At 38.5% G+C, this 25,689-nt stretch overlaps 1 protein-coding gene across 4 annotated transcripts in view; it reads left to right on the forward strand.

Moving 5' to 3' along the window:
- Nucleotides 1-25,689, forward strand: part of LOC110983245 (N-acetylated-alpha-linked acidic dipeptidase 2-like) — a 29,360-nt gene continuing 3,671 nt past the window's right edge. For 2 of the 4 annotated variants that reach the window (XR_015427693.1, XM_022242342.2), the window contains exons 1-11: nt 1-330; nt 3,968-4,100; nt 6,954-7,526; nt 9,730-10,081; nt 11,188-11,310; nt 14,555-14,705; nt 18,029-18,199; nt 20,345-20,443; nt 21,335-21,696; nt 21,862-21,984; nt 24,854-25,049. Coding sequence is in view for 3 of the 4 variants with exons in the window: in XM_022242342.2 (XP_022098034.2) it covers nt 6,976-7,526; nt 9,730-10,081; nt 11,188-11,310; nt 14,555-14,705; nt 18,029-18,199; nt 20,345-20,443; nt 21,335-21,696; nt 21,862-21,984; nt 24,854-25,049 (2,128 nt within the window). In the remaining variant the exon portion in view is untranslated. Of the gene's footprint in view, nt 331-3,967; nt 4,101-5,862; nt 5,902-6,953; nt 7,527-9,729; nt 10,082-11,187; nt 11,311-14,554; nt 14,706-18,028; nt 18,200-20,344; nt 20,444-21,334; nt 21,697-21,861; nt 21,985-24,853; nt 25,050-25,689 lie in introns of all 4 variants that reach the window. The other 2 variants (XM_087145883.1, XM_087145884.1) reach the window with 2 other exon arrangements.

Below are 25,689 nucleotides of genomic sequence, written 5' to 3' on the forward strand. Positions count from 1 at the left end.
GAAGTGTACCATTATAATGGATATCAATGAGTGTATCTAGTCCTGGTGGTCCCCTTGATCTTTGTCGCGTCTTTATGCAATTTATTGTGTAAACGTACATGACGTGTGACGCATGCCGCGCGCGGGAAATCATGCTCATACGAATTCGTCGAACAATTAGTATTTGGATGAAATGAAGTGGACGAACATTTAACATTGTTTAACTTCAGATCTATTCAGTAATAGCCGTTTGACAATCTGCCCATCGGAGAGGACTCAGCGCGCCCAGGCTGACGTCTACCAGCCCTATCACCTTGTCAAACCTGTCTGATAGACAGATTGGTTTTCACAGTAAGTGGCGACCTGGCGACTATCATACGGTCACGCACCTTAGAACCGTAACATGCGTAAACAGGGTCCTACATGTACGTACATGATACTCCTTCGTCGATAGGCCTGTCGACAAATAAATGAGTACATGTACGTGCATAGGGGGCTCTGTTTACGGGTCTAAGTATTGTAAAGTTGAATGTAACCTTTGGCATGAACCATAACCTAGGCATGATACCTCCTTGCTCATTTAACATGTTTAATACTTTATCCCTCCATGATGTAGGAAAGAGTTGCATATATGCGGATGCCACTTGACATCAGTTAGGGACAGAAATGGGATTTTTGAAGTTGCTCTATAAGCTTTATGACTGTGTTGTGTTGAAAGAGGGGATAATTCTGAGCACATATGTCTGTATTTGGTCGAGGCGTTGCTGAGATATGGCGATTTGAATTTTCTGAAAATGGGAATTTTTCGTTCTTTTTCTTAATGGAGATCATGGTTAAAGTAGTGCCACATTTTGTGTGTTTACAGCAGTAAACAAAATGATAAACAAATTGAGTCACAGAAAACATCTCTGTTGCTCATTAATTTTCAGCCGTTCTTTTTTGAATCAACAAAATTGTATGCACAGTGTATGTTGTACACATAAATCTATGTGTTGAATTTTGTTTACAAATAGGGTTGTCATGGAAACGCGGCTATTTACGTTTTTCCTCAATTGGTTGTAATGAGCCCCAATTTTACAGTTCAAACTTCATAATATCAATGAAAAACTGATGAATCACCCTGACTTGAAATTGGATTAATATTGGGATTACGATTAATGAGTTATTTACGACAGCATTTGTTTACTAATTTATAGTGTAGTAAACAATGTAGTAAACAAATTGAAGCTTCCATATCTTCGGATATGAAAATGCTAAACGGATCCTGTTTTCACTATATTCCAATAGATTAACATATCTTTCCAATTTTAAGGATTCATAACAATTCTAAAGGTAGATTATTGGAGAAGGTTGCCATAGAAACAGACAAAAAACTTTGTATAAGATAAGTTAATTTGCCGTATCTTTAGACATGAAAAGGCGAGAAAATTGCCATTTTCTTTATGTTAGCCATATTTTTCTGTTTCCAGTGTTTAGGTGGAATAAAAAAGTATGTTAGCCATACTTTTCTTTTTCCAATGTTTAGATGTACAGTATTGCTGAAAAGTATGCTTAAGCCTAATACTGGCAGTAACCAGTTGCCATGGAAACGATTAATTCAGTTGAAATTTTCATGGTGATAGCAACAGCACAGTTTAAGAAATTTTAACTTCAGATCAGGGACCATTTTTAACAGTACATGTATGTACACATTGATATTGCATTTTTTTATCCTCAACTGGATAAAACATTAGGAAGATAATAAAATCTTAAATCTAAAATCTGAAACAAGTCAAATCTAGAATCTTTGAAGTTTGACATACTTTAACGTTTCTGTTTGGTTCAAATGAACCATCTATTTATTACCACACAGTAATTTAGTGCAGTTGGTTGCCCTGAAGTATGTATTAATACAGACAAAAGTTCGGGTAGCCAAGAGCATACATTAAGAGATTCAACGCATTTTCTAAAACGAATGAGTTTTGTTTCACATACATGTACATGTGTATTCAGGGCCATGAACTGTAACACAAAAGTAATGCATTGCTCTATGGATGACATGTGAATGAACAGTATGCATGTATTGAAATTGTTCACACATCCCATGCAATGAATACAAATAAAAAGGGACCTGTATTATGTAACAAGAGCAATAAAGTCATATTAAAACTATATATGCATGTACATGTACATGCAATACATGTGCATCTTGGTTCATTTTGAGTTTAGTTTCAAATCCAATCACATTTATATTTTATAATCCTAACTTCATCTCACATTCTTACTTCTGGCTTGTTTTTGAAAGGAAAACACTGTTAATTCTTCAAAGTTGCTGGAAAGTAAGTCAGCTTTCTAAGCACCAGTTGTGGTTTCATCCGTTTAACAAACTGTAAGAAGTTAACTACTGGTAGGTGAACCAGTTCCTTGCATGATTTTAATAATACAGTTTGTCTGATTTTCTCTGATATAGCTTAGTTTTCTTATTGCTGACACTTAAGAATATTAAGGCAAGAATGAAGTTTACAGAAGTCCTAGAAAGAACAATTTCTTTATGTACAAGTAGGTCTACTTCGAGGATATAGGCATCCATTATGTCCTACGATCAGAAATTGAAAATGAGGAGTGAATGCAGACCCTTTTCAGCATACAGGAACAATGGTGATAAGAACAGATTCAGATGCTGTTTAATATTGAACACATTGAAATGCATTATTTTCTCTTTATGTAGTTATGGGTGGATTAGGAGGGAACAATTTCCAAGTTGCCATCTCTGTAATCCTCAACAAGTTTGTATGAGTACACAGCTTCATCGTCATCTTATGTGATGTTGAACCAGTGAGGAAACCCAGGAACCTGACTAATGACTTCACCCGTGTACATCTGTCTCTCCCCATCCTCAGAAGCAAAGTAGTGGCTGACAGTTTTACCGACTAGCAATGATCAGTGTTGTCACGAGTTACTAAATTTGGTGACTCAAGTCATTTTATCTATTTAATGTTGTGACTTGAGTCATTTGGTCAGGAAGTCAAGTTGTTTTGTGTAGTGGAGTCAAGTATATATTGAGCTTGAGAATGCTTGAGTCGATTTGAGTCACAAATTTTTGAACAAAATACAACAAAAATAACTACATTTCATTTAGGTACACATGTACTGAAAATGAACTAGGGTGATAGGAATGACAGGTATCTAGCCAACTAAAGTTTGCTTTTAATGTTTTTGAAACTCGAGTCTTACACATTTGTACTTGAGTCGAAGCTCCATGAGGGATTCAAGTCGACTCATTTGGTTGCAGAGACTCAAGTTGAGTCATTTACTTATCGGGAGTCGAGTCACCAAAAATTGTGGCTCGAGTCGGACTTGAGTCGAGTCATTACAACTCTGCTTGACACCCCTTGCATGAACCTTTGAGACTGGTGTGAAAACTTCCATATATGCTGTTTGTGTTTTATGTTATGTGTTTTAGGTCTGCTAAATAAACAACTGGGTATTTTCCTCCTAAATTGAAATTTTCTGGACGTTTTTTTCTGATGGCTAATGTAGGGAATAATTACAATGATGGAACTCTTCTTTTTTCCTGTGACAGACTCACGTAGGCCCCCCATTGTCAACATTTTTTATCAAGTTGAAGCTCTATCAGTGCTTTGAAAGGTTTGCTGCATAACCTTAAAAATGATTAGGCCATGAGTCATGATGATGTGAATAGAAGAGCTTTGTAGATCATTTGCATCCTGAGGCAATTTTTCATTATTTTATTTCAACCTTCAAGTACATGTAGGCTTACATACAGACACCTTTCAAGTAAGGCCTGTAATACTGTCAGACTACAACCAAATGCCTTGCTGAGGGATGGGCACATGTTACATGTACATGTATGTAGGCCTTTCATCAGTTCATGGATCAAGTCAAATAGGGATCATGACGTAAATACTTGACACATGCACTGCTAACCTACATACTGAGTTACTGACATCGTGAGATTGGCACCTGTTTACACCCCACTTCCCCTTAGGGTTTTCGGAATTGCCGTCTTCAACCTGCCAGGAAAAAGAGGTACAGTGTACTCGACTCAACACCGACAAGACCCCCAGTTGGCAGGCTTGCTTTAACTTCATCAGCCACGTCTTCAAAACCTCCTACTGTAGGTAGGTCAGTAAATAAGATTAACAAACTAAAGTGTATCTCACTTAATGCAAGAAGTGTCTGCCACAAAGCTGGTGGCATTAATGCTAATAAAATTGCTATTATTGAATTTGAAGATCCCAATTTAATCTAATTCTGTATCACAGAATCTCATCTTAGCACATGTACTGTAGTAATATTCTAGCAAACTTTTTCCCAGTAGTTATACTGTCCCTCGGAAGGATAAAAATCAATATGGTGGTAGCGTTTTGATTGCCTGGAAAAATGATTTGCCCATCCACTACTGCCTAGATCTAGATACTGAGTGTAAGGTGATCTGTAAGATTACCCCTACAGACCACCTGTCGATGTATCTTCAATCACTGAATTGTGTTGCTGTTGTTACCAAGTAAAGACGGGGTCAAGTATAGAAATTTTATCCTTACTGATGAGTTAATATGCCTACACTATGATGGGAAGATGGTTACCCAGTACAGTTTAATAACAATGAACTTTTTCAAAAAGTTGTGTCAGTTACAGAGCAGTTTATCTTATCCCAGCATATTAATGAGCCAATCGGAGTTTTACACAAGCAGTAGTCTTCTTGATCTCCTAACATTATGTTCTGGAAATGTCCCTGATGTTCATGTAATCCCTGGAATAAGCAACTACTATGCCGTTATATGGACTTTGTAGTGTGGTGTGAAATGAGTGAAGAGAGTAATAGAAAAATTTACCTATTATACAAAAAGAGAATTTAGGAAGAGCTTGTGGGAAAAACAAGGCGAATTATGAACATTATTGATCCCAAGGACATTGAAAAGTTGTGGTCAGTATGGAAGAACATACATTGTACTTCAAGACACTGTGGAAATGTAGGCCACAACCAGCAAATCCTGGCTTACAAGGGAAATTAGATTGCTAATGAGGAAGTGTAACAAAATTTTTAAAATGGTCAGAAATAGTAATTCCTCTGATTAGGATGAATACAGAACTACATTGTATACAGGTAGTATACAGGTAGTACTAGTATCAGGCATGAAAATTTGAAATCAAAGCTAATGGTAGACAAAGACACATCAACTACATGTACATGTATGTTCAAGAAGTAATTCCAAAATTTCTTGGGATTGTTATGTTAAGAGTCAGAAAGACAATCATGCATGTAATTCTGATTTTATTTATACATACATACCTCGTATGTACATGCATATCTATCATCCAACAACACATTTAGTGCCAATTACAGGATCATAATGTGTGCAGAAGGCAATGAAGAAATGTTCAGTTTTAGTGTGGGAGGAAAAATAAATGTTTCGGGGAAACCCATGGACTCAGTAGGGACTGAAAACCCAATCCACATGTGGACCGAGCTGGATTCGAACCCAGGCCCCAGGGGTGGAAGGCGAGGAAAGAAACACTGCATCAACCTGACTCCCCTGATTCGGTTCTGTTGAGTGTAAGGTATTACTGTAGATGGTGTCAAAGTTACTGATCCACAACTTATTGCTGAATAATTGAATGCACAATTTATCTAGAAAAATACCCAACATTATTTCCATCATAATTCAGTAAAAGATGTTTTGCCCGGCCATAAGCAGTTGAGTGATATTCAATGTAGTGTCCCAGAGGTTCTTAAAATTTGGAAATATAGTCTCAATATTAAGAAATCTCATGGGCCAGATGGCATAGCCCCAGTTATTTTAAGAGAAGTCACTGGAACCCTTGCTCCTTCTCTAACAAAGTTGTTTAACGCTTTGTTAAAATCTGTTACTATTCCACTAGATTGGTGCCAGGCAAACATTGTTCCCCTACATAAAAAGGGTAAGAAAGATGATGCTTCTAATCACAGGCCCATCTCTCTCACCTCTGTCGTTCATAAAACTCTTGAGTGAATCAAGAGTTTATTTATTCATTTTTGAGATAATTTTGTTTGGTTGTACAGTTGTACTGTAATTCAAATCCAATTTTGTGAGTTGATCACTAATTTAAATCCTACATGTAGGTTTATCTCCTGTGTGTTCACATCTTTACTGTAGTATTCATTTACATGTATACATGTATGTGACATTCAAACTCCTTTGTTTACTTACCCTTTATTTTACATTTACTTATATACATATACCTTTCTTACCTTTTAATGCTTCTGTTTTTAATCTGGGGAGTGAATTTTATACTGGACGTTGAAGTCTGTTTCACAATCCTAACTCTTGTCTGAAATAAATAAATGTTGAATAAGTAAACATGTATCATGTGTACATGTACACGCAGGCTGTATGTTGGGTGTGTTTGGTCTAACTGCGTGATCTTTGCGTGATCAGTGATTGGTTGATATTTCATGTATTTGTTAATAATTCCGTCATTCAGTCAATCACCTTTTCTATGAAAGGTTGCATTGACAGAGAATTTGGATTCATGTATTTATTTACAGGATCAGCCAATTGCCTGGCATGATTTCATAATCAACTAATTACATCTAACATTTTGCCAGCATCTGCTTTTATTTACATGGCGTTTTTTAGTGCCAGCATGGAACTGACAATTCACTCTTTGTGACTGAGTGAGTGCTTGGCCAAGTGGTCATGGTGCTTAGCTCAAGAGTTGGAGACCATGGTTCATTACCCAGTGCTAACATTTTAGGGGTTCCCCCCCCCAAAAAAATTGTAAGATCCAAAAGTGCTCACTACACATGTTAAGTTGGGTGCCAGTTCCACTGCGAAAGCATTTCATAACCGCTTAAATGTGTCAACTACACTGCAGGATACCGGTACATGTACATGTACCGTTAGGTCTGGACCTACATGTTCCACAACCAAGGCATACATGTAGATTGTGGTCTTATTTTTAAGAAGCAATTGTATAATTTTATGTTGCAGACTCAGAAGTGAATCCTTCATAATGGCAAGTGGGGATTCTGCTATTGAGATCATGGAGTTGTCACATCAGTCTCCTGATCATATTGTAGCGGAGAGTCATGTAGAGGAGTGTGAACCTTTGGAAGGGGATGTTTTCCTGCCTGCAACTCCAGTTACCAATTTTGCCAGAATTCCAGCTCGAGCGCATTCTACCCCTCGACCCAAAGGCAATCCAACTGACTCAGATGCTCACCTTCAAGGAAGCTTAACACCAGATTACACCACTGCACCAAGCAGCAGGGCATCAGACCACCAATATTCCAGGGGTGACAGAAACACTACAGCCGGGAATGGTGAGACTAATCTGAAACCATGTGATGCATTCACAGCCGGACGCAGACAGTTCTTCTTCTGTTTGTCGCTGTTTGCCATGGCAGTACTTGCTGGGTTTTTGGTTGGGTACTTTGTACGCGAGAAGGTTTTTGAGAGGGAGTCTGCATTGGTTCATGAGATGATGCCAACAGAGACACGGGGAATGTATCATCAGCAGGCAATTGGAAATATTTCAACTGACAGAATTGCTGAGTATACAAGGTAAAGAAAACACTATAATGTCGTAAAAGACATGTACGCACACATGGACATGTACCTGTGGGTGTATAATCTACTCACACTAATGCATTCTCCTGTGATTCTTTGTAAGTTGAAGTTTTCACAGCATTAAATTCATTACTTTCCCTGTTAATCACCTTCCAAGTTAATCAATAGTAAACATCCTTACTCCTTTCCCTGCATTCTACTCTACCTCCTTCCCCAACTCCTCCCCAAGAGAAGAAATGGGAATGGGGAAACAGACTGGATTTTTTAATGAACAATGTAGGTTTTTCAAAGAAATTAATACAACAGGATCAGATGAAAATGATACATTGAGAAACATGTTTGTATGAAGGTACCTGTACACATATGTTTGTTTGTTTACCAATATGTACCAGTACAAATGTATAAACTTGTACTGTACATGTAAATTGAAAGTGCAAGAAACTGCAATTTGTACAGTGAGGAAAGTGTTACTGTGCTTCAGTTTTCTGAGATCACTATATTTAGAAACCTGTACACTGAGACAACTTCCCCTAAAAAGTTTTGCACAGTCTTTTGGGAGATGAAAATAATGATAGAATGATTTTACTGCATTTCCTTGTCTGAAGAGTTGATGAGTAGATGAAGGGACACCCCCTATCATTTCATTGTTGTCCATGACCAATTGCTTAGGAAGTGTCAAACATTCTTATTTGGACAATGAAACAAGGATATCCTGAATGACAGGTCAGTAAGGTCAGTGGAGAGAAAGTCTACAAGTCTATCACTTTTCTTTTGTTTTATTTTGATGAGGGGAAAACAGCTTTGTGTTAAACATTCTCTCTTTATATTTGACTTGCTTTACAATTTGCTTTGTTACTCTTTGTACTATTAACTTACATTTCTTGTCTTCTGTACTGGTACATGTAGTTACAGGTACTGTACTTTAAGTGAGGGAATGTGCAAGTACATGTGTACACATGTATGTTACACCGGTACATGTTCTAGTGGTCAGTTTATATGACTCATGACAAGAGGGTCATCAAGGGTGTTAATCCAGTAAAAAGCAGTATCATCAGTTTGTGCACTATTCATGTACACTGCACATGATACACATGTACAATGTAGAAACTGGGTATGTTTTACACTTGCTACTCCACTGAACACACAATAATGAATTTAACTGCATAACTGTTGAGCTACTGTATACTTACATGTACATGTACAGTCTATTGGGGGGCAAAAATGCTATGGGACTTATACATGTACAATGAACATGTATGTTTGGAAATTCAGTTCGAAATTACATGTACATGTATCAACACAGAAACAAACTTTGTGTTTGAATCATGTGACATTTGGCTATTCTTTGAAGCTTTAAACAATGTTTTTTTCTGCGCAGTCCGATTTCTTTAAAATGTTCTCTACCAAGGTTAATTTGAGTATGTTCAATTTCTCATTAAACCTGCTCAACCTGCATGTGCATATGTACACAGTGTACACAGGAAGTTTCTGTCACTTTTTGTTGGGCATTCACAGTTAAGTAGGCCTACATGTACTGTATGTACCTGCGTGCAGTTAGCTGTGTGCCAGGTACTGCTTTAAGGGTGATTATGCATTTGTTCCATATAACTAATGATGCAAACAGAAAAGGAATTGCACCAAGACTAACAAAGATTTAAAATTTGTAATTAAAAATACTTTCAGTTCAAGCATGCAATTTACATGTATTTTAACTTTTGAGCTCAACTGAAGAACTGCCGATGACATTTGGTACCACATACACCAAGTTCCATTGTATCATTTCTAATTCCCCAAACTGACACTCTAGATATTCTAACCCTGTCTGCACACTTTTTGAAGAATGATCAGCTTGTTTCCCAGTTTTGATTGTGTTTTTCATGGCTGTTTCATGTACCTGTACATTTGTGTGTGAAGTTTAGTGCCCTTTGGCAGACAACAGAACCACCAAAACATTTTACTAATTGACCCCAATTGTGACTTGATGTTTTTCTTTCTCTGAATTCCCCAGTATCTTTAAACCTGAAAACATGAAGTCAAAACAATACAAGTTCTGTCAACATCTGTGAACATCATACACATACATGTATGTTACAATGTAGTGTTTGCAAAATTTACACCTTGCTTTTAAAGCTGGCGTATAAACTTGTCAAATTGTGAATTAAGAATTGTTTTCTCTGTTTTTCCCCTTTGTTGACAGCATTTTCAGCCAACACCAGTGTGTAAGTGGAATACCATGTAGCCAGAGCATGTCTAATGTGATGGCACAACAGTTAAGAGACTTGGGCTTCACCAATGTGCGTGTGTCATCTTATAATGTCCTAACATCACACCCTGACATGTCACATATGAGTACATTGCAAACCATTGACCATGATGGGCAAGTTTTATACTCAGAGACTCTGTACGGAAATGAGAAGGATACCGGTGATGGAAGGAAACCTAGCAACGATGCAAAGAGAGCAGTAGGTTCGGTGCAGTATGAATCCGATTCTACCAACAACCCACCTACAGTCATGTACATGCCATTCTCAGGCTCTGGTCAAGTGCAGGTATGTGACAATATCCTCATTGGTTGGAACAATAAACATTATCGTGCTCTTTGCCCATGGTTGCAGGCATTTTATGTTATAACATAAGGGTTATTGCACATCTTCATTTGAAAATATACTAAACCTTGGGTAAGTCTGATTTGTTTACATGTAAGTCGGACTTTCACTTACCTCAGATAAAATCACTTGGAACATTTGAATTTGTATGTTCTTAAAATAAAGCAACGTGTACACGTACACTTAAATCGGATCACGTAAGTTTGATTTTTGCTTATCTTGGACAAATCTACCTGGAACATTCGTTAAAATCCTGTTTAATTTTCCTTCTTGAAATCAGGTGGACAAAACATGACATTTTGTACGTATTACTCATTTGATTCACAACAGGGATTTTGGGTAATTTTGAAATTTTTCAGTTCAGAACAATCATGTTGGCCCCAGCTCCACTGAGCTTTAGCAGCACCAATCTCTGCATTCAGTGCTGTCATGTGACATGTGTGTTGCACCACACGTCGTACATACATGCACTTGTGCACCTTACAAGTACAGTATGTTCTCAGCAGCAAACTTTTCCTAGCCCAGGCTTGGGCTCTACCTCATATTACTTCACTCCTATTGCCAAACTGCTTGTCAACAACTAAAAGTCATGTGTTGATCAGCCCCGTGCATGTACATACATGTATATCTAGCTGGGAAAAAAGTCTGTGTGCAGGTGATCACAGTCACAGGTGGCCAAGTATAGCTGGCTATAACTGTTGTTAAACATGGCGATGCTCATAGCACAAATGTGTGTAATATCATCAGTGAAATATATATAAAATGTTTTCATGTCCAACAAAATAATGAATGTTTATGAGTGCTACCTGTGTGGTATGGTAGGTGACATATGAAACGTTCTTACATGTACATGTACCATTGCTTTAGTGTGAAACATTCATTATTTCATAGAATACATGCATAAATCCTGATAAGACTAAGCTGTTCATCATCCAGCAAAAGAAAAAAGTTCTGAAGTGTCAAACTCTTAAAATGATATCTTGTTAAATGTTTTTACATGTAGCATGTTTATCAAGGGTGTTGCTTGATACTTTGTTGTTTATTTCTAGGGAGAGCTAGTCTATGTGCATTATGCTAGTCAGGGTGATCTGCTGCTATTGACTGAAAGCAACATTGATCTGTCTGGTAAGATAGCTATTGCTCGACAGGGGACCATGATGGTAGCAGACCAAGTAAGCATACTATTATCTTTCCAAACTAAACATTTTCAAATCTACTTTGCCTTTTAGACTGTTTTTATGTACATGTAATACTGCAGCTGAACCGCAGAACTGAACCAAAAATCATCAAACATGGCACTTTTGAACCAAACCAAACCAAACTGGTCAGTTCAGATGTTCGGCTTTAATATGGCATGGTATTGGTAGTGCGAAATGCAGGCAAGACCAATGATATTTGCAACATGGGAACTTTAATACCGCACCTAAAACTTCCAAAAGATACAACGCTTTCCAAACTCCAGTGTACTGTACGGTAGTTCACGTAAAATAGTGGTTTGATTTACATACATTATGGTGCAGGGCAATGCACAGGCGGTGTCCTTTGAAATACATGTACACTGTACATGTATGTATGCAGAAATTCAGTTTGTGATGAGCTGCTGGCTTCATCGGTTTTTACAAAACTCATGTTCATTTCAGATAGCCAAAGTAGGGAACCAGTTATGCCCATACCGGTACATGTACATCAAATGGTTCCAACGATCACAAACGTGTGCATGCAGCATGTACACAACATGATGGAATAAGAACACGTGGCATTGTTCCACATGTCACATTTGGACATTGTGTCAAGTTGTGACTTCTTAACATGTCAAAGTCATGGAAGATGAAAGTAATGAATATGTAAAATTAATTACTGGAAGTGTGAAAGATAAGCTCAACTGACACTTGCTGGAATCATAAAATTGATGTTTCGTTTTGGACTAGTGTTACATACATGTACATGTACTTGTACATGCATGTGTAACGGGGAAAAATGGCACACTTCAGATGAGAATAAAAAAAATAAAGAAGAGACTTGAAGAAAATAAAACACTTGGGGAACTCGCAAAAAAAAACTTTCAACAGGATCAAAAGGGAGGAGTCGCAAGAAGTCTAAAAGAATAGGGATACGGGAGCTGAAACTTAATTCCAATAACAAAATCTTTTATTTCTTCTAAAAAATATCCCCCCAAAAAGGAATGCAACTAGAGAACTAAAAAAACAGGACTAAGTCGAAAATCAGAGAATTGTTGAAACCAAACCTAAAATGTAGGGGGAAATATGACCAAGACCAAAATTAAATTTAGAAATTAGACCAATCCTAGCCCAAAGCAAATCTGCAACAGAATCAAGGTAAGGCTTAACCAATTTAAAACAAGACCAACCCAAACTAAAAGAAAAAAAACCAAGAACCTACAAAACCAACAAAACCGACAAAACCAACACAGCACTTAAGAAAAGTTACAGATCAATCCAACTCAAGCATCAACTACCAAGTCCACCGCAGGTCTAAGCTTTCAGGGCAGAACTTGACTGGTATTTAACAGGTGTGTTACTTCACCGACTGCCAACCTGCTTACTGAGACTTGGGCTCAAAGCATGCCCACAGTGCCTGTCCAGTTGCATGAGTCATCAAGTAAACAATTATGAGGGGCACAATGCAACTTAGGATGGGTAAACTAGGGGGTGCTACTCCTATGTGTGCGTGGACATTTGCATTTAGTACCAAGGAAATAAACTAAGTTAAATCTGCCCCTGCTACACATGCTTCACAGAAGATCAGTTTAAACACAGTGCATGATCGTGTGCTACCTGATAACAATTCTTTTGTCGGTAAGCCATCGCTAGCCACACAAGAAAACCATTGCGGGCATTTACACTTTTGCTTGCAAGCAAAATAAAGGCCAGAGTCTTCCAAAAGTAAAATTTATGTACACGTAGTTCATCAGAAAAAGGGGGCAAGTCTCTTACAATGTACAGGTACATGTAGATGTTTTAAGCCATTGGCGTTCATTGTGTTTAGCTGTTTTTAGTCAGATCCCATGTGCATGTATTTCACCCATATTGTCCGGTACTTTTACGCCTACTTTACCTACTTTCAAAACTTTCCAGCCCTTGACTGAGAACTGATTACTGGTATCCCTGTATAGTAAAACCTGATTGTGTGTGTTAGTGTGGGTAAGCTTTATTTCTGTGCATCGTTACATCAGTGTCAGGCAGTTCGTGGTAAATGTATGCTTGAAATTATTATATACATATAGATAAGAAAGGGTTTAAGTTTGTTGAGTTCAGGGCTAAAGACCGTCAGAATTAAAAAGACACTAAACAATACTCATACCCATTGTGGCCAGTGTCAGCATTCACTAGGCTACACAGACGCTCGCAAGTACTGTTATCCCATGTGGTTTACCATACATGTATGTTGTATGTGTTTTAGTAATATCAGAGATGCCACTTTTCTGATTTTAATCGGAAATCCGACTTTTTGGTATTTTTTCCCCCTAATCCGATTTTTTTACATTTCCCCCTTCAATGTTTTTAACATTGACAGAATTAAATAAAGAAGAAAAGAGTGGAAGCAAATCTGTGATGGGCATGTATCCTGGGCCGTGCGACTGGGTACTTAATCTTGAGCGCAGTCGTCAGTATAGAGTGCTTACGTCAGTCATATTGTGGCGCGAAATACGAAGGTTGAGTGGTGTCGTCAGTGACTGGAAATACGTTGAAATATTGACCTTTAACACGTACTAGCACGATGCATGCTCATTCCTCATGTGCGATGCATGAACGTGCCTGAATTGTTCATAATTTTCTTGTGAATTGCCGTATGTAGAAGTTTTTACATAGATTAATACAAGTGTTCTTCACTTTTTGAGATACTTTTGGAAGATTTCCTCCCTACTGATGCCATTCCATTAGCACAAAATTGCCCCAAACAAAAAAAGATGTTCCGACCCACCGATCCAATTTTTGAGAGGCATGCACAGCACAACAACATTGCATGTATTTTTTTGGCCTAATAAAAGACTGCATGATGTATGCGGTAGGCCTTAGTTAAATAAATCTTTGGTAAGTATTGATCCAATTTGATCAAGCAAATCTATGACATGGCCTGCCTGATCAGGCAAACTAAAAAAAAACAAAAAAAAAAAACTTATTTATCTTTTTGAGTAAAAAACAGCAGGCTGGCCTACATGGAGGCTGCAACTCATTTCTGTGATCGACCAGTGACGATCAAGAAAGAACTTTTTTGTTTTTATTGGTGACTACATGATGAAGATGCACGTTATGTACATGCAGCCAGACCCATGCATTAATACGTATAAAACCAACACCGTGCGAAGCGCTGTGGATATGTTGATTTTCAGATATTTTGGGCATAGGCTAGTGGCATCTCTGTAATATGAATTGCCTTTATTTGATTTTTTGTTAGGTTAGGAATGTTGAAGAAGGTGGCATGAAAGGCTTACTACTGTTCACAGACCCAGCTGACATGGATGTTATAATGATGATGGGCACAGAGCGTTTAGTTGGAATGACTGGTATAATGGGTGATCCACTAACACCAGGTTGCCCCGCCATGGGTAGGTAACAAGATTATGTACAAGAAAAAATATCAAACAGTAAGGAGTTGAAGAAATGCTTGACCATACATTGTACCTCATACATGTACATACATGTACATGTAATCATGGCCAAGAGCAGAATTCCCACTGGTCCTTCATCACATGCCAGTCCCTTTTTTTACTATCCATGCACAAACATAGAAAACTGTCAACCAGCTAACTTAGGGTTCTGTGTGTGCTTTATGAAGCTATTGTGGAATTGTCACCTGGATGAGGTACACATGCGCAAGCATTCCTTAGCCACATATGAGAAGACAGCACCACATGTTGATTAGCAGTTTCAGTTATGCCTGACATTGTAAGGGCAACTGAATCTGTGTGAGGTATACATGTACATGTTAGGTAGCACCAATATAACATAATCTGTTAAGGGTGGATGTTAGATCCCCTCAGCATTGGAAGTTGACAAACTGCGCTGTAGTTCCTTTGGCTTTGCCTGTAGAACTCGGAGTAGTTTGTTCATTTCCAATGTACCCCAAACCAGGGTGTTTCCCCCCTCAAGCCATGTTATATTTATACAAATATCACCCAGTCTTCCATTGAGGTATGATGTCTTACATTGTGTGTAGATATTTACATGGTGCCCATCTGTTTTACTAACTTGTACCGTAATTTTCAGGTTATAAGCTGCGGTTTATACGTTAATTCTCACGCTGAAAATGTCCTGCACCTTATATACTCTGGGCAGCTTATACGGCAACATTTGAAATCAGTCACTAAACGCTGTGCCATGTCTTGGCGCAGCGTAGCACAAGCGGGCAGCTGGCCAGCTGGCCATGCGTGCAAGATGTACGGCACTCCAAGTGCAAGGCAGTCGTATTTTCGTTGGTTGCTGTTTACATTGGCTCGACTCACTTGTTGGAAATGAAGGAAACCAGTCCAGAGAGACTAAATAGACTTGTAAATGAACTGGAAGAACCGTTCACACCGCACAAGTCGTATGGTGCATCTGTTCATTTTTGCTTTCATGGCTGTGTAATCCAATGTTGTTTATTATTTCACTGGTCATTTTGGGACTGTTAAAAAAAACTGCATGTGGCCCACCCAGCAAGGACACTAATCTAGCCCGCCAAAATTGGTAATTTTAAGGACTCATGAAAGTTTAGGTTTAATAATAACGCTCGTTAGTGCACTACTCATATTTGAAGATTGCGTACCTGAAAGTGGCTCGGACCCTTAACCACTCAGCGCCGGGGTATTTATCAATGTTGATGATGCTGGGCCGGCATAATTATCATTTTTTCCGTTTTCAAAATTCTTCAAAAATTCATCATTTCATTTAACGGACGTTTATAGCCGCACAAAGTAATCTTTAGGCATTGCTCTAAGTTGACAGGTGACCTTCATTGATGCCTGAGTATTTCAGTCAGGCCTGCATCCTTGTAAAAAGAGCCCAGACTGTGCGGTGTTATCTAACTTTCTTTTGTTCACGAACCTGCCACAGTGTGCCGCTGAGCTCTTTTCAATAAGGGCCAGATTAGCATGCAGCGGTGCTCTGTGGCTCATCGCTGCAGTGGTGGAGCGCTTTTGTCCCCGGTGGTAATCCGCTTGCTCTAAATGCCCCAAACCCTGGTATACAGTTTCAAAACAAGGCTGGATTATCACCACTTTTGAGAGTGAAAAATGTTGATAATGCTCAGCAGCCTGGTCTTTTGTTCGGAGTATGGTGTTTTGTTACGGGGCCCTGTTCCTTTGACCGAGTTTGGAGACCCCTGGCCCACGGACGTATATAAAAAAAACCTGGACTTGCAACGCCTTTGTATGAAAAAGAAGCCAACCAGCGGCCATTTTACCGAGCCGAATACAAAGGCGTGGGTTGGCTCCCTACTATTGATGTCAGGAAGAACAAAGACGGGCATTCCCAGGAAAGCTTTGTATTCGGCTCGGTAAAATGGCTGCGAGTGGATTCAATGACTCTATAAGCTGATTAAGGGCATTGCGAGTCCAGATTTTATTATACACGTCCGTGCCCTGGCCATGCATATAAAGCATACATCTCTGATTCCGGAGTCCCCGGCAGGAAGTGGTTAACTTTGGGCACTTTGAATTTTGGCCTCCAACGTTAGTGTATTATTGGAACGATATTTTACCTCAGATTTCACAAAAGGTAAAATGTAATCAAACTCCTTATATTCTACTGGTAATTCATAAATGTTGATTTCATATACTCACTACAAAGTTCTGATGAAATTCTATGTGGCCCAATTTTCCGATCTTTTCCGAAGCGCAACATGAAATCTTTTAGAATGTACCCCAAAATAATTTTTTTAACCATTTTCTTATTTGGGTATGCGAGTGGAGGTAATAATGATGTACATGTACTAGAATTTATCAATTTTAAAGAACTTCTGAAATGTTTTTGTGGGATTTTCTGAGATGTGTTCAAGGGCGCCAGGTGACTCAGCTGAATTCTGGCCCAATTTCTGGACACTGGCATGTTTGAATTTCAGACAAAAATCCATGACACTGAAACTGGACCATACACGCAATAGTATTAGTATTTAACCAAGTGGATGTGAAGTTTTTCAACAAAGAACTTTGGCAGCACAATAAGTTAAGTGAATGTTGGAGTGTGCCACATAATACATGTACTCTACATGTAGGCCTATCAGTGTTTCAACAATACAGTACATACGATGACTTGCGTGTACATGACAATGTCAGCACGGCGGTGTGTCTTACACATCGGTGCAGCTAGTATGTTGACTTTAAATCTTAATTTGCAGATTTTTGCGTTGTGGGCTTATATTGCATGCGGCCTATATTCCGAAAATTATGGTACATGTCAGGTTGGCGTAGTGGTTCTTTCCTCGCCTTCCACCTCTGCGGCCCGGGTTCAAATCCCGGCCTGGTCCACATGTGGATTGGGTTTTCAGTCCCTACCTGATTTCGTAGGTTTTACCCAGAAAATTCCTTTGGGGTTTTCCTCCCACCCCTAAAACTGTAACTGCTGCTCACTGTCTCCTCTCTACAGGTTTCTTCAGGCTTGCAAGCGTAGAGTGCCTAGGGTGCTTTTGAGGAATCCTTGGTGCCATTACCAGAAATATATCATAATACTAATAGTAATAATGATAATTTGATATTTACACATTATTTAGTTAGTATTAATCATAACTCCTGTAAGCCCATTGTATTATTACGAACATATAATTTAGCTTCAATGTGGTAAAAGAGTGTCAAGTACATGTACACGTGGCACACAATCCCCACATACATGTATGTTGCATACTGTAGTTGCAGATGTATTGGGATCTTATTATTGAGAGTTTTTATTTCACCAGATGGAATACGTCGCATGCCAATGGACAAAGCTAAGCTTCCCAGTATTCCTGTCCAACCAGTGTCAACCCAGCTAGCAGTGAGTCTACTTGCAAACATGACAGGAAGAGAGGCACCACTAGATTGGCAAGGGGGTTTCAATGTAACATACCACATGGGTCGCAGGAAGACAAGTAAGACATGTATCTGTAGTCATAGGCTTGTACTGTTCCTAGACATGTTATTAATATCGAAAGAAGGCGCCATAACTCAAAATGCCTACACCACTACATCCACTTATCTCGAAGTTCTTGTGACACTGACTTCAAAAAAGTACTGCCAAAATGCTTCCAATGTGAGACTAGGTTACAAGTTGTCACTGCAAAGCGAACTCTAGCTGTTCACACTGCGGGACCAGTCTTGTACCAGGCTGCATAAATCAATCTGTAACAATAACAAATTCTGGCCCAATAGTATGCGGCACATAGGTGTACATGTAGGCAGGGCTGCATTGGTCATGTGATTGCATAAAGAAAGGTCATGTGACCACACTAGAAACCCAAAAGAAAACAACCTTGAGTATGCATTACGCATTGCACTGTGAACATGTAGACCACATAACACAAACATTTGCCACATGAAAGAACATTTAAAATGTTTATAGTTTATCAATAGAAAAGAAGTTTTAGGTGTAGGAATATAAAATCTCAGTAAAACAATGATTTGTGAGCAAAACTATGTAGTATTTTAAGACTGAATTCACAAACGAAGGAAACAACCCCCCCCCAAAAAAAAGTTGCCCCTATGGACCAACTTTGTTTCATTTACATGTATGTACAGTGTGTGTATGTTTATTACATGACTGCGAAGTTTGGTTTGCTTCGGAAAAGTTGAAATTATATCCATTGCCCTGAGGTTCAAGTTAACAAGATGTTATTGTACAATGTATGCTGCCTTGTCAAGTCAGGGATAGATTCTGAGGGCATTCACATGTACACACATACATTATAAGTCTTAGGTGTGAAACGAGGGTATCCCATCTATTGAATATGCAAACAAATTTATCTTGAAAGATGCATTTAGAATTAATCAGTGATCAGTACATTTCTTTTTTACAAAGGTGCGCCATCATGAGCAAGAAAATACAAAGTCAATTTTGGATGATACTGTACATGTTTGACATATTGAGTTGGATCAAGAGAAATGTCATAGTGCAGTTGCATGAGCTGCTTACAAAAATAAGTCCAAAATTTGCAGCTACCATATAAAAAACATATTTAAGTGACAAAGCTTTCATTTAATATTAAAGATTTCTTAAAGTTCTGAAATTCTATGAATGCACCAAAGAATGGAATGATAATGTACAGTGGAGGATACATATATTGCCTGGTTATAGTGATGTAATAAAACCAGCATCCCTGAGGTGAACCAGAGAGCATTCTGCTATCCCAACGGGAAAATACAAGAGTACGGTAGTTATACTACACCTTGAGATAAAGCAGTCAGTATAACACCACTCCCACAAATTCTGCTAGATTTTGAACTGTTTACATGTAATTGATTTCAATATATTAACCCTAACCCCCTAGGCTCCTGCACTAGAAAGCATACTGAACCTCACAAAATCCAACAGGTTCATGTACATGTCTATGTACCTGTACATGCAGGTTAGTGTACCAAACCTGATAAACTCCAACAGAATGAGCCCGTTGGAGTTTGAGTGATATGGTATGGATGGGTCTATGCAGTATAGGATGACTTGCATTGAACAGTACCAAACCTGACAAAATCAAGCATAGTCCAACAATTGGTACAGCAAGCCAGACACTGCACACAATGAACCCTGTGTGTCCCAACTCACACAGAATCCAACACCATCTCCCTGGGCCTTTCATCCCAAGTCTCACAAAATTCAACAACAAGTTCCTCAGGTATGGTACCAAACCTGCCAAAACCTCACAAAACCTGCTGTTGGAGTATGGCATGTTTTGGGCAGTTAGGGTTAAAGAAACTACATCTTTTTGAATGAAATATTTGTTTAAAATTCACCAGCCCTTTTCCAAACTACTTCATGAGATGTTTGAACCTACATGTAGCTGTGTAATGCTAGCATGCTGGAATACACACTTGCACACAGTTCCAGTTGTCATTCATCAAGTTCTTTGATTGTTATGGGTAATGTACTCTGATTGCTAGTGGTATAGTTCTTTTTGCCCTGTAAATTTAGCAGGATAGTAATAATAGCAATGTCATATGACTAACTCTAGGCCAATCAAGATACAGAATATGTGGGTGAGATGTTAGAAGCAGTCGTATTGAAATGGTTTATATAATTACAGAGAGACCTACATGGACAGTACAGCTTGATTTGAGTAACATGCAGCAACAACAGGAAGTACATGATGTTGTAGTGACCATCACAGGAATGCAAATGCCAGGTAAATACAACATTTTGAAGCAGCTGCCAACACGATTAGAGGAGCTAGCCTTTTCATTGTGTACATGTACATGTATGTACTGTACTTTGCTAACTTTCCTGGTGTTTAAATCATCTCAGAAACTTGTTCTTAAGTTAGAGGAAATAGTGCTTAGCATTCTTTATTCCCGTATCCATTACAGTTTTATTCTCTTAGTAAATTGCTTGCTGGCAGTAAGGTGTTAATGATATGATTCTAAACATGAATGTGTTCTCCCAATCACTCAGTGTAATTGCTTGCCACCATTATTCACTGAGGTGTCTATTATCACAGTAGATATTGACATTCAGCTTGACATCTACATGCCCAAGGCACCTGTACAGTATTCTAGAATTGGGGGAGGGGGAGAGATGGCAATGATAGGAGATTGTATGCATGTGGTACATGTACTTGAGGCACATACTGATGTTCTGTGTGGAGTTCATTGATTAGTTTTTCCTTCACCTGATCGCCTGAAATATATGTACCGGTATATTGTGTACAATTCTGACAATACAAACCTCATGCACCTCACCTTCCTAAATTTTGTGAGGTACTCAGGGAATAAAGGAAAACTGCAAAGAGTTTTCTTGAACTGTTTGATACACGTACAAGACATAAACTGAGCTGATTATCCCCAATGCCTCTTGTCTTCCATTCAGTCCGTTTTCAGTCCCAAGGCACCTGCAGAGACACACATGTATGGCCCTAGTTCAGGATTGATTTCCAAACTTGTATTTATGATACTGTCATGTATACTGTATGTTTAGATTTCATCCACTTTTGTATTACGTGGATACCAAAGTAAAAGTACTCTCAACCTTGTTGACATGAGAAACCTGCCAATTATTTGTGTCGTTTGTTTTCCAACAGATGAGTACATTATTCTTGGTGGTCATTTTGCAAGTATGATGTCCAGTATGGGTGGAATGACTTCCATGACTTCCAGGACAGCTGATGCTGGGTCCATGTCAATGTTTATGGAGACAGCAACAGTAATGAGTCAGATGATGTCTGCAGGCTGGCAGCCTCAACGTAGTGTGGTGTTAGGGATGTGGGGAGGAGCAGAGTATGGTCATGCTGGCTCTATGGAATGGGTAGAGGAACATCGAAGTATATTAAGTGAGAGAGCAGTGTCTTACATAGATCTGGATACTGTGATGGCACACGACAGTATGGTTGTAGCTCAGACTTCACCACTCCTCAAAGGGCTCATTATGGAAGCAGCTGACATGGTTAGTAATTTGGCCCAAATAATACTGTTTCCATCAGCTTTCACTCTAGACATTGTTATATTCATGATTGATGTACATGATAGAGTCCACAAAAGATTGCTAAGTTACAGGCAGGTACATGTACTTGTAGATTGATTATGCTACATTTCTTGTATTTATTCTCAGTTGGAACTGACTCAAGTCATACAGCCAGCTATGCTGAGTGGAGTGGGTGATCATGTAGCATTCTCTCATATGATTGGTATACCATCTGTTCGTCTATATGCTACTCGTGGTGTCATGAAAGAGGTTTGTATGTCCTGTATTAACCCTATATGCTGTGAGTTTCTTTTGACTTAAAGTTCTATTTTAATGCTAGCATCATTTTCAAAAGGATTTCTGAAATACAAGAAGCCATTTTGCCCTATTGTTGTTTTTCATTTTTTGTAGTTTGCAGTGCAACTTTGGAAAGAGAAAGCTGTAGAGAGGCAGTAATTTTGCTGGTGCCAAGTTTTGAATAAGAAAAAAAATAAGGCAAAGGAAAGCCAAGGCAATCAGACACCTCCCAATCTTTATAGCTTACTTTCTTCATGTTTTCTTATTACATGTATTTCCATGACCAAACTTGGAGAAGCTAGTCTACATGTAGATGAAAGCCAAAACTCTGAAACTATGTAGCATTCTATTAGAGTTACTGCTGCTCGGATGGATGAATTCTCATCAAGCAAAACACTGCCATCATTTCCAAGCAATATGTTGTAGATGTCCCCAAAAGGATTGCAAGCATTATTGCCAACATTAGCAATGCTGACATCAAATGCAGATCTGGTAAAGTGTTCCCACACCTCTGTCTCAATCATTTTTTTTTCATTGGGCCTTAACAATCATGTGACAATTGCATGTGACACCCACCGTTAAAAGCACATCAGCCAGCATTGTATGACACATGCATGCCCCCACAGTGTACAAGATAATGCAGGGACTGCTAATGTTCCAAGATTCCTTTGTCACCTCTAATTTCCATCAGAAAAACTAGTGAAAACATCAAGACAGTTATGACAAAATTGTTTGCTGCTGTGATGTGGGGTATGACATTTTAAACACCCTTGGGTATGCATAGTGCCCCTCACATTATGTATACATCATAACCCACACCACAGCAGTCGTTGGTTGAATATACCGTAGTGCTGAATGCTCCCCTAATGTTCCTGTGAATAATTTATACCTACATACATGTACACATACATGTACATGAGTGGGAATGGTTGCATGTGCTACATGTAGAGCAACCTACGTGTATAGCAGATGGGAATTTACCTGAAATACTACTTGAATCCTGCCTTTACTAGAAATGCAAGACGTGTACATGTACATAGAGTACATGTACTTGTACTGCACACTATTTTCATACGGAAAGCAGCGATCCCCCATTCATACCTATTCCATGTAGTTGTGCACAGACTTGTCACTGGTGGCTTCTGTTAATGTTGGACATAAATGTGGCACCAATTTTTCTGAAATGTCTGCTTAAAATATTACCATGACAACCACCACATAATTAGGATGCATCGTTGAAGTCATGCCAATCTCGTGTCAGTTTTAAGTTATTACGGGTTTAAAAGAATGCCTTTGTTTCCTTTCATATGAACAGTTTGTGACTTGGATACTAGATATCTTGTGATTGATTTGTGGTGGACTTTTGAGAGCATTAAAGGGCTTGAAATGTTTGAAATGTATAAAACCAGGGTGCTATAGGTATACAAATATAACATGGCTTACAGGTGGATAGTCTATTACTGTTGGGTGGCTATTATCGACTATCCACCCTATATAAACCATGTTCTATGTTTCACCATACCTGAGACATTCAGGTGCTATTACAGTATCAGGCATCATTGAAAATGCTGATCATTGCTTACTGCCATCTTTTATGTGTGTCTAGGGCAGTGCTTCCACATGAGCACTTTCATGATAGAGCCGTAAAGAACACACGTAGTAAACTGTTTCTGGGTTAACTAAGGAACAGTTTACTACTGTTGCGTATTGACTGGTGCATTGATCCTTGCATGCAAGCTTTGTAAAAACAGAAAACAAATAGTAACTGGCAATAAGTGTAGCAGTGAGAATAAATTTGTATGAGGCATAAAAAAGCTCTGCTGCTGGATTCCCAACTTGACTAACTTTCTGCAGAGACCCTCAATTTTTTATTGGCAAGATAAACATAAATAGAATTGAAAAAATAATCAGAATAAATCCTATTGTCTTTTCTTTCATTACAAAATGCCTCTCAACTTTTTTTACATCAAAGATGCTTGTATTTAAATGGTTGTCACTTACATTTGCAATTTTTGAGAAGAAACTTCACAAGTTCCCTTCGCAGTACATGCTTAATGCAGTGAAGCAATGCTGCACTGGTTCCTGCTGCAGTCTGCCATACCCAAAGAAGGCATGATGGCAATGTGGCAAAACAGTCTATGCATCCTGGCCAAATAGTCGTTACTCTACAGGTACACTGGTATTTGGTTAAACATTTTGAAAATATCAATAGAGCAAGAAATTTCTGCAAATGAATTCATAGAACTAGATCTCTTGTCTATGTATTTTCCAGATTCCTGAATTTATTTTGAGGTTGTTTCACTCATAGTTGAAGTAAACCAGATGCACAAAATTTCCTGGGGCAACATGAGGCTCATTGCCCACCCCATAAATGCCTCATGCACACGTACTGTGCGATACACAGACATTGTTGGCCAGTTTCTTGATGTGACTAGTGCTGTGCATGCTTGTACTGGTGTGCACAACTTGATTTCTCTATGGCTTTTTTCGAATTATTGGATGTAAATATTTTTTTCCATTAATTTGAGCAAGTTTTTATCATGTTTGTGCCAAGTTTGTATAGCTTTTACAGCGCAAATGGAAAAAGTCGAGGTTGAAGCACCAAAAAATGACGAAAATGTACATATACTTGACCTACACTGTACCAATCCCATTGAAGTAAAACTGAGGTAGGGAAATAGGCATCATGGGTCATTGTGCAAAGGGAGGAGAGTCAAACATAACTCTTCTTGTTCAGGACAATTGACATTTTGAATGTTTGTACACATTGATTTAACACGGAGAGTGAATTACGCAATTTTTATACTTACAGTACATGTATTGATATTTGTGTCACCTCCAGGTTTCTACTGGTTCACCTACCACCAAGTCCATGCACAAGTCTGTGGCCCAACTGGCTACACAGACTGTGCTTATGCTGGCTGATAGTGACATGATACCATTTGATAGTGGTGCTGTAGCAGAGATGTTAGTTGGATATGTGGACAGTTTTGATTCCAAAATGGGGGACATGTTATCTGTCAGCAATATGACAATGGGTGAGTAACACACCAAACTGATAATGTGTAATTGTGTGTTCTTGCAACTGATTTGTATACGGCTCAATCATCAATAATCTGCTGGTCTGTAAGACTGAATATTCGATATAATTGAAGGTTGAATATTCAAATAGCGAATTATTGGAATTGCTCAGCCCTAACTAGCACGCTAAGGTAGCTGTTGGTCATCATTTATTACCTAATTACCACTTCATTAGGTAATAAATGATGACCAACACCTACCTTATCACTATAATAGCTTCTCACATGTGGGAGTATCTCCAGCCACGATTTAGCAAGATTTAAGAAATGAACAAGACATCTTGCCCTGTTAAAAGTTTCAGTTCCTTTTTAATTTTTCAATGAATAATTAACTTTTTGAGTCATAATATTTCTGTCGCTTTTTATGTGAATCTACTTGAAACAAGCCTCCATAGTGCAATTTTTCTCATTTAAAACAATAGAAAATTCTCCCTTCCTTTTCGTGAATTTTGCATTCAAATTCAGAAAATAATATTCATACCGGTATATTTGGCACAGTCCTATTGCTCATGTCCACTTCTTGTGTCTTATGTTTTATGTTAGAGGATGCATCACAAATAGCAGTAATCTGTTTGATTGGGTGGTGTTTTGTTTTGTG

Source organism: Acanthaster planci, linkage group LG14, assembly GCF_054643075.1.
Source record: "Acanthaster planci isolate LZ-2023a linkage group LG14, COTS_SCS, whole genome shotgun sequence".
NCBI lineage: Eukaryota > Metazoa > Echinodermata > Asteroidea > Valvatida > Acanthasteridae > Acanthaster > Acanthaster planci.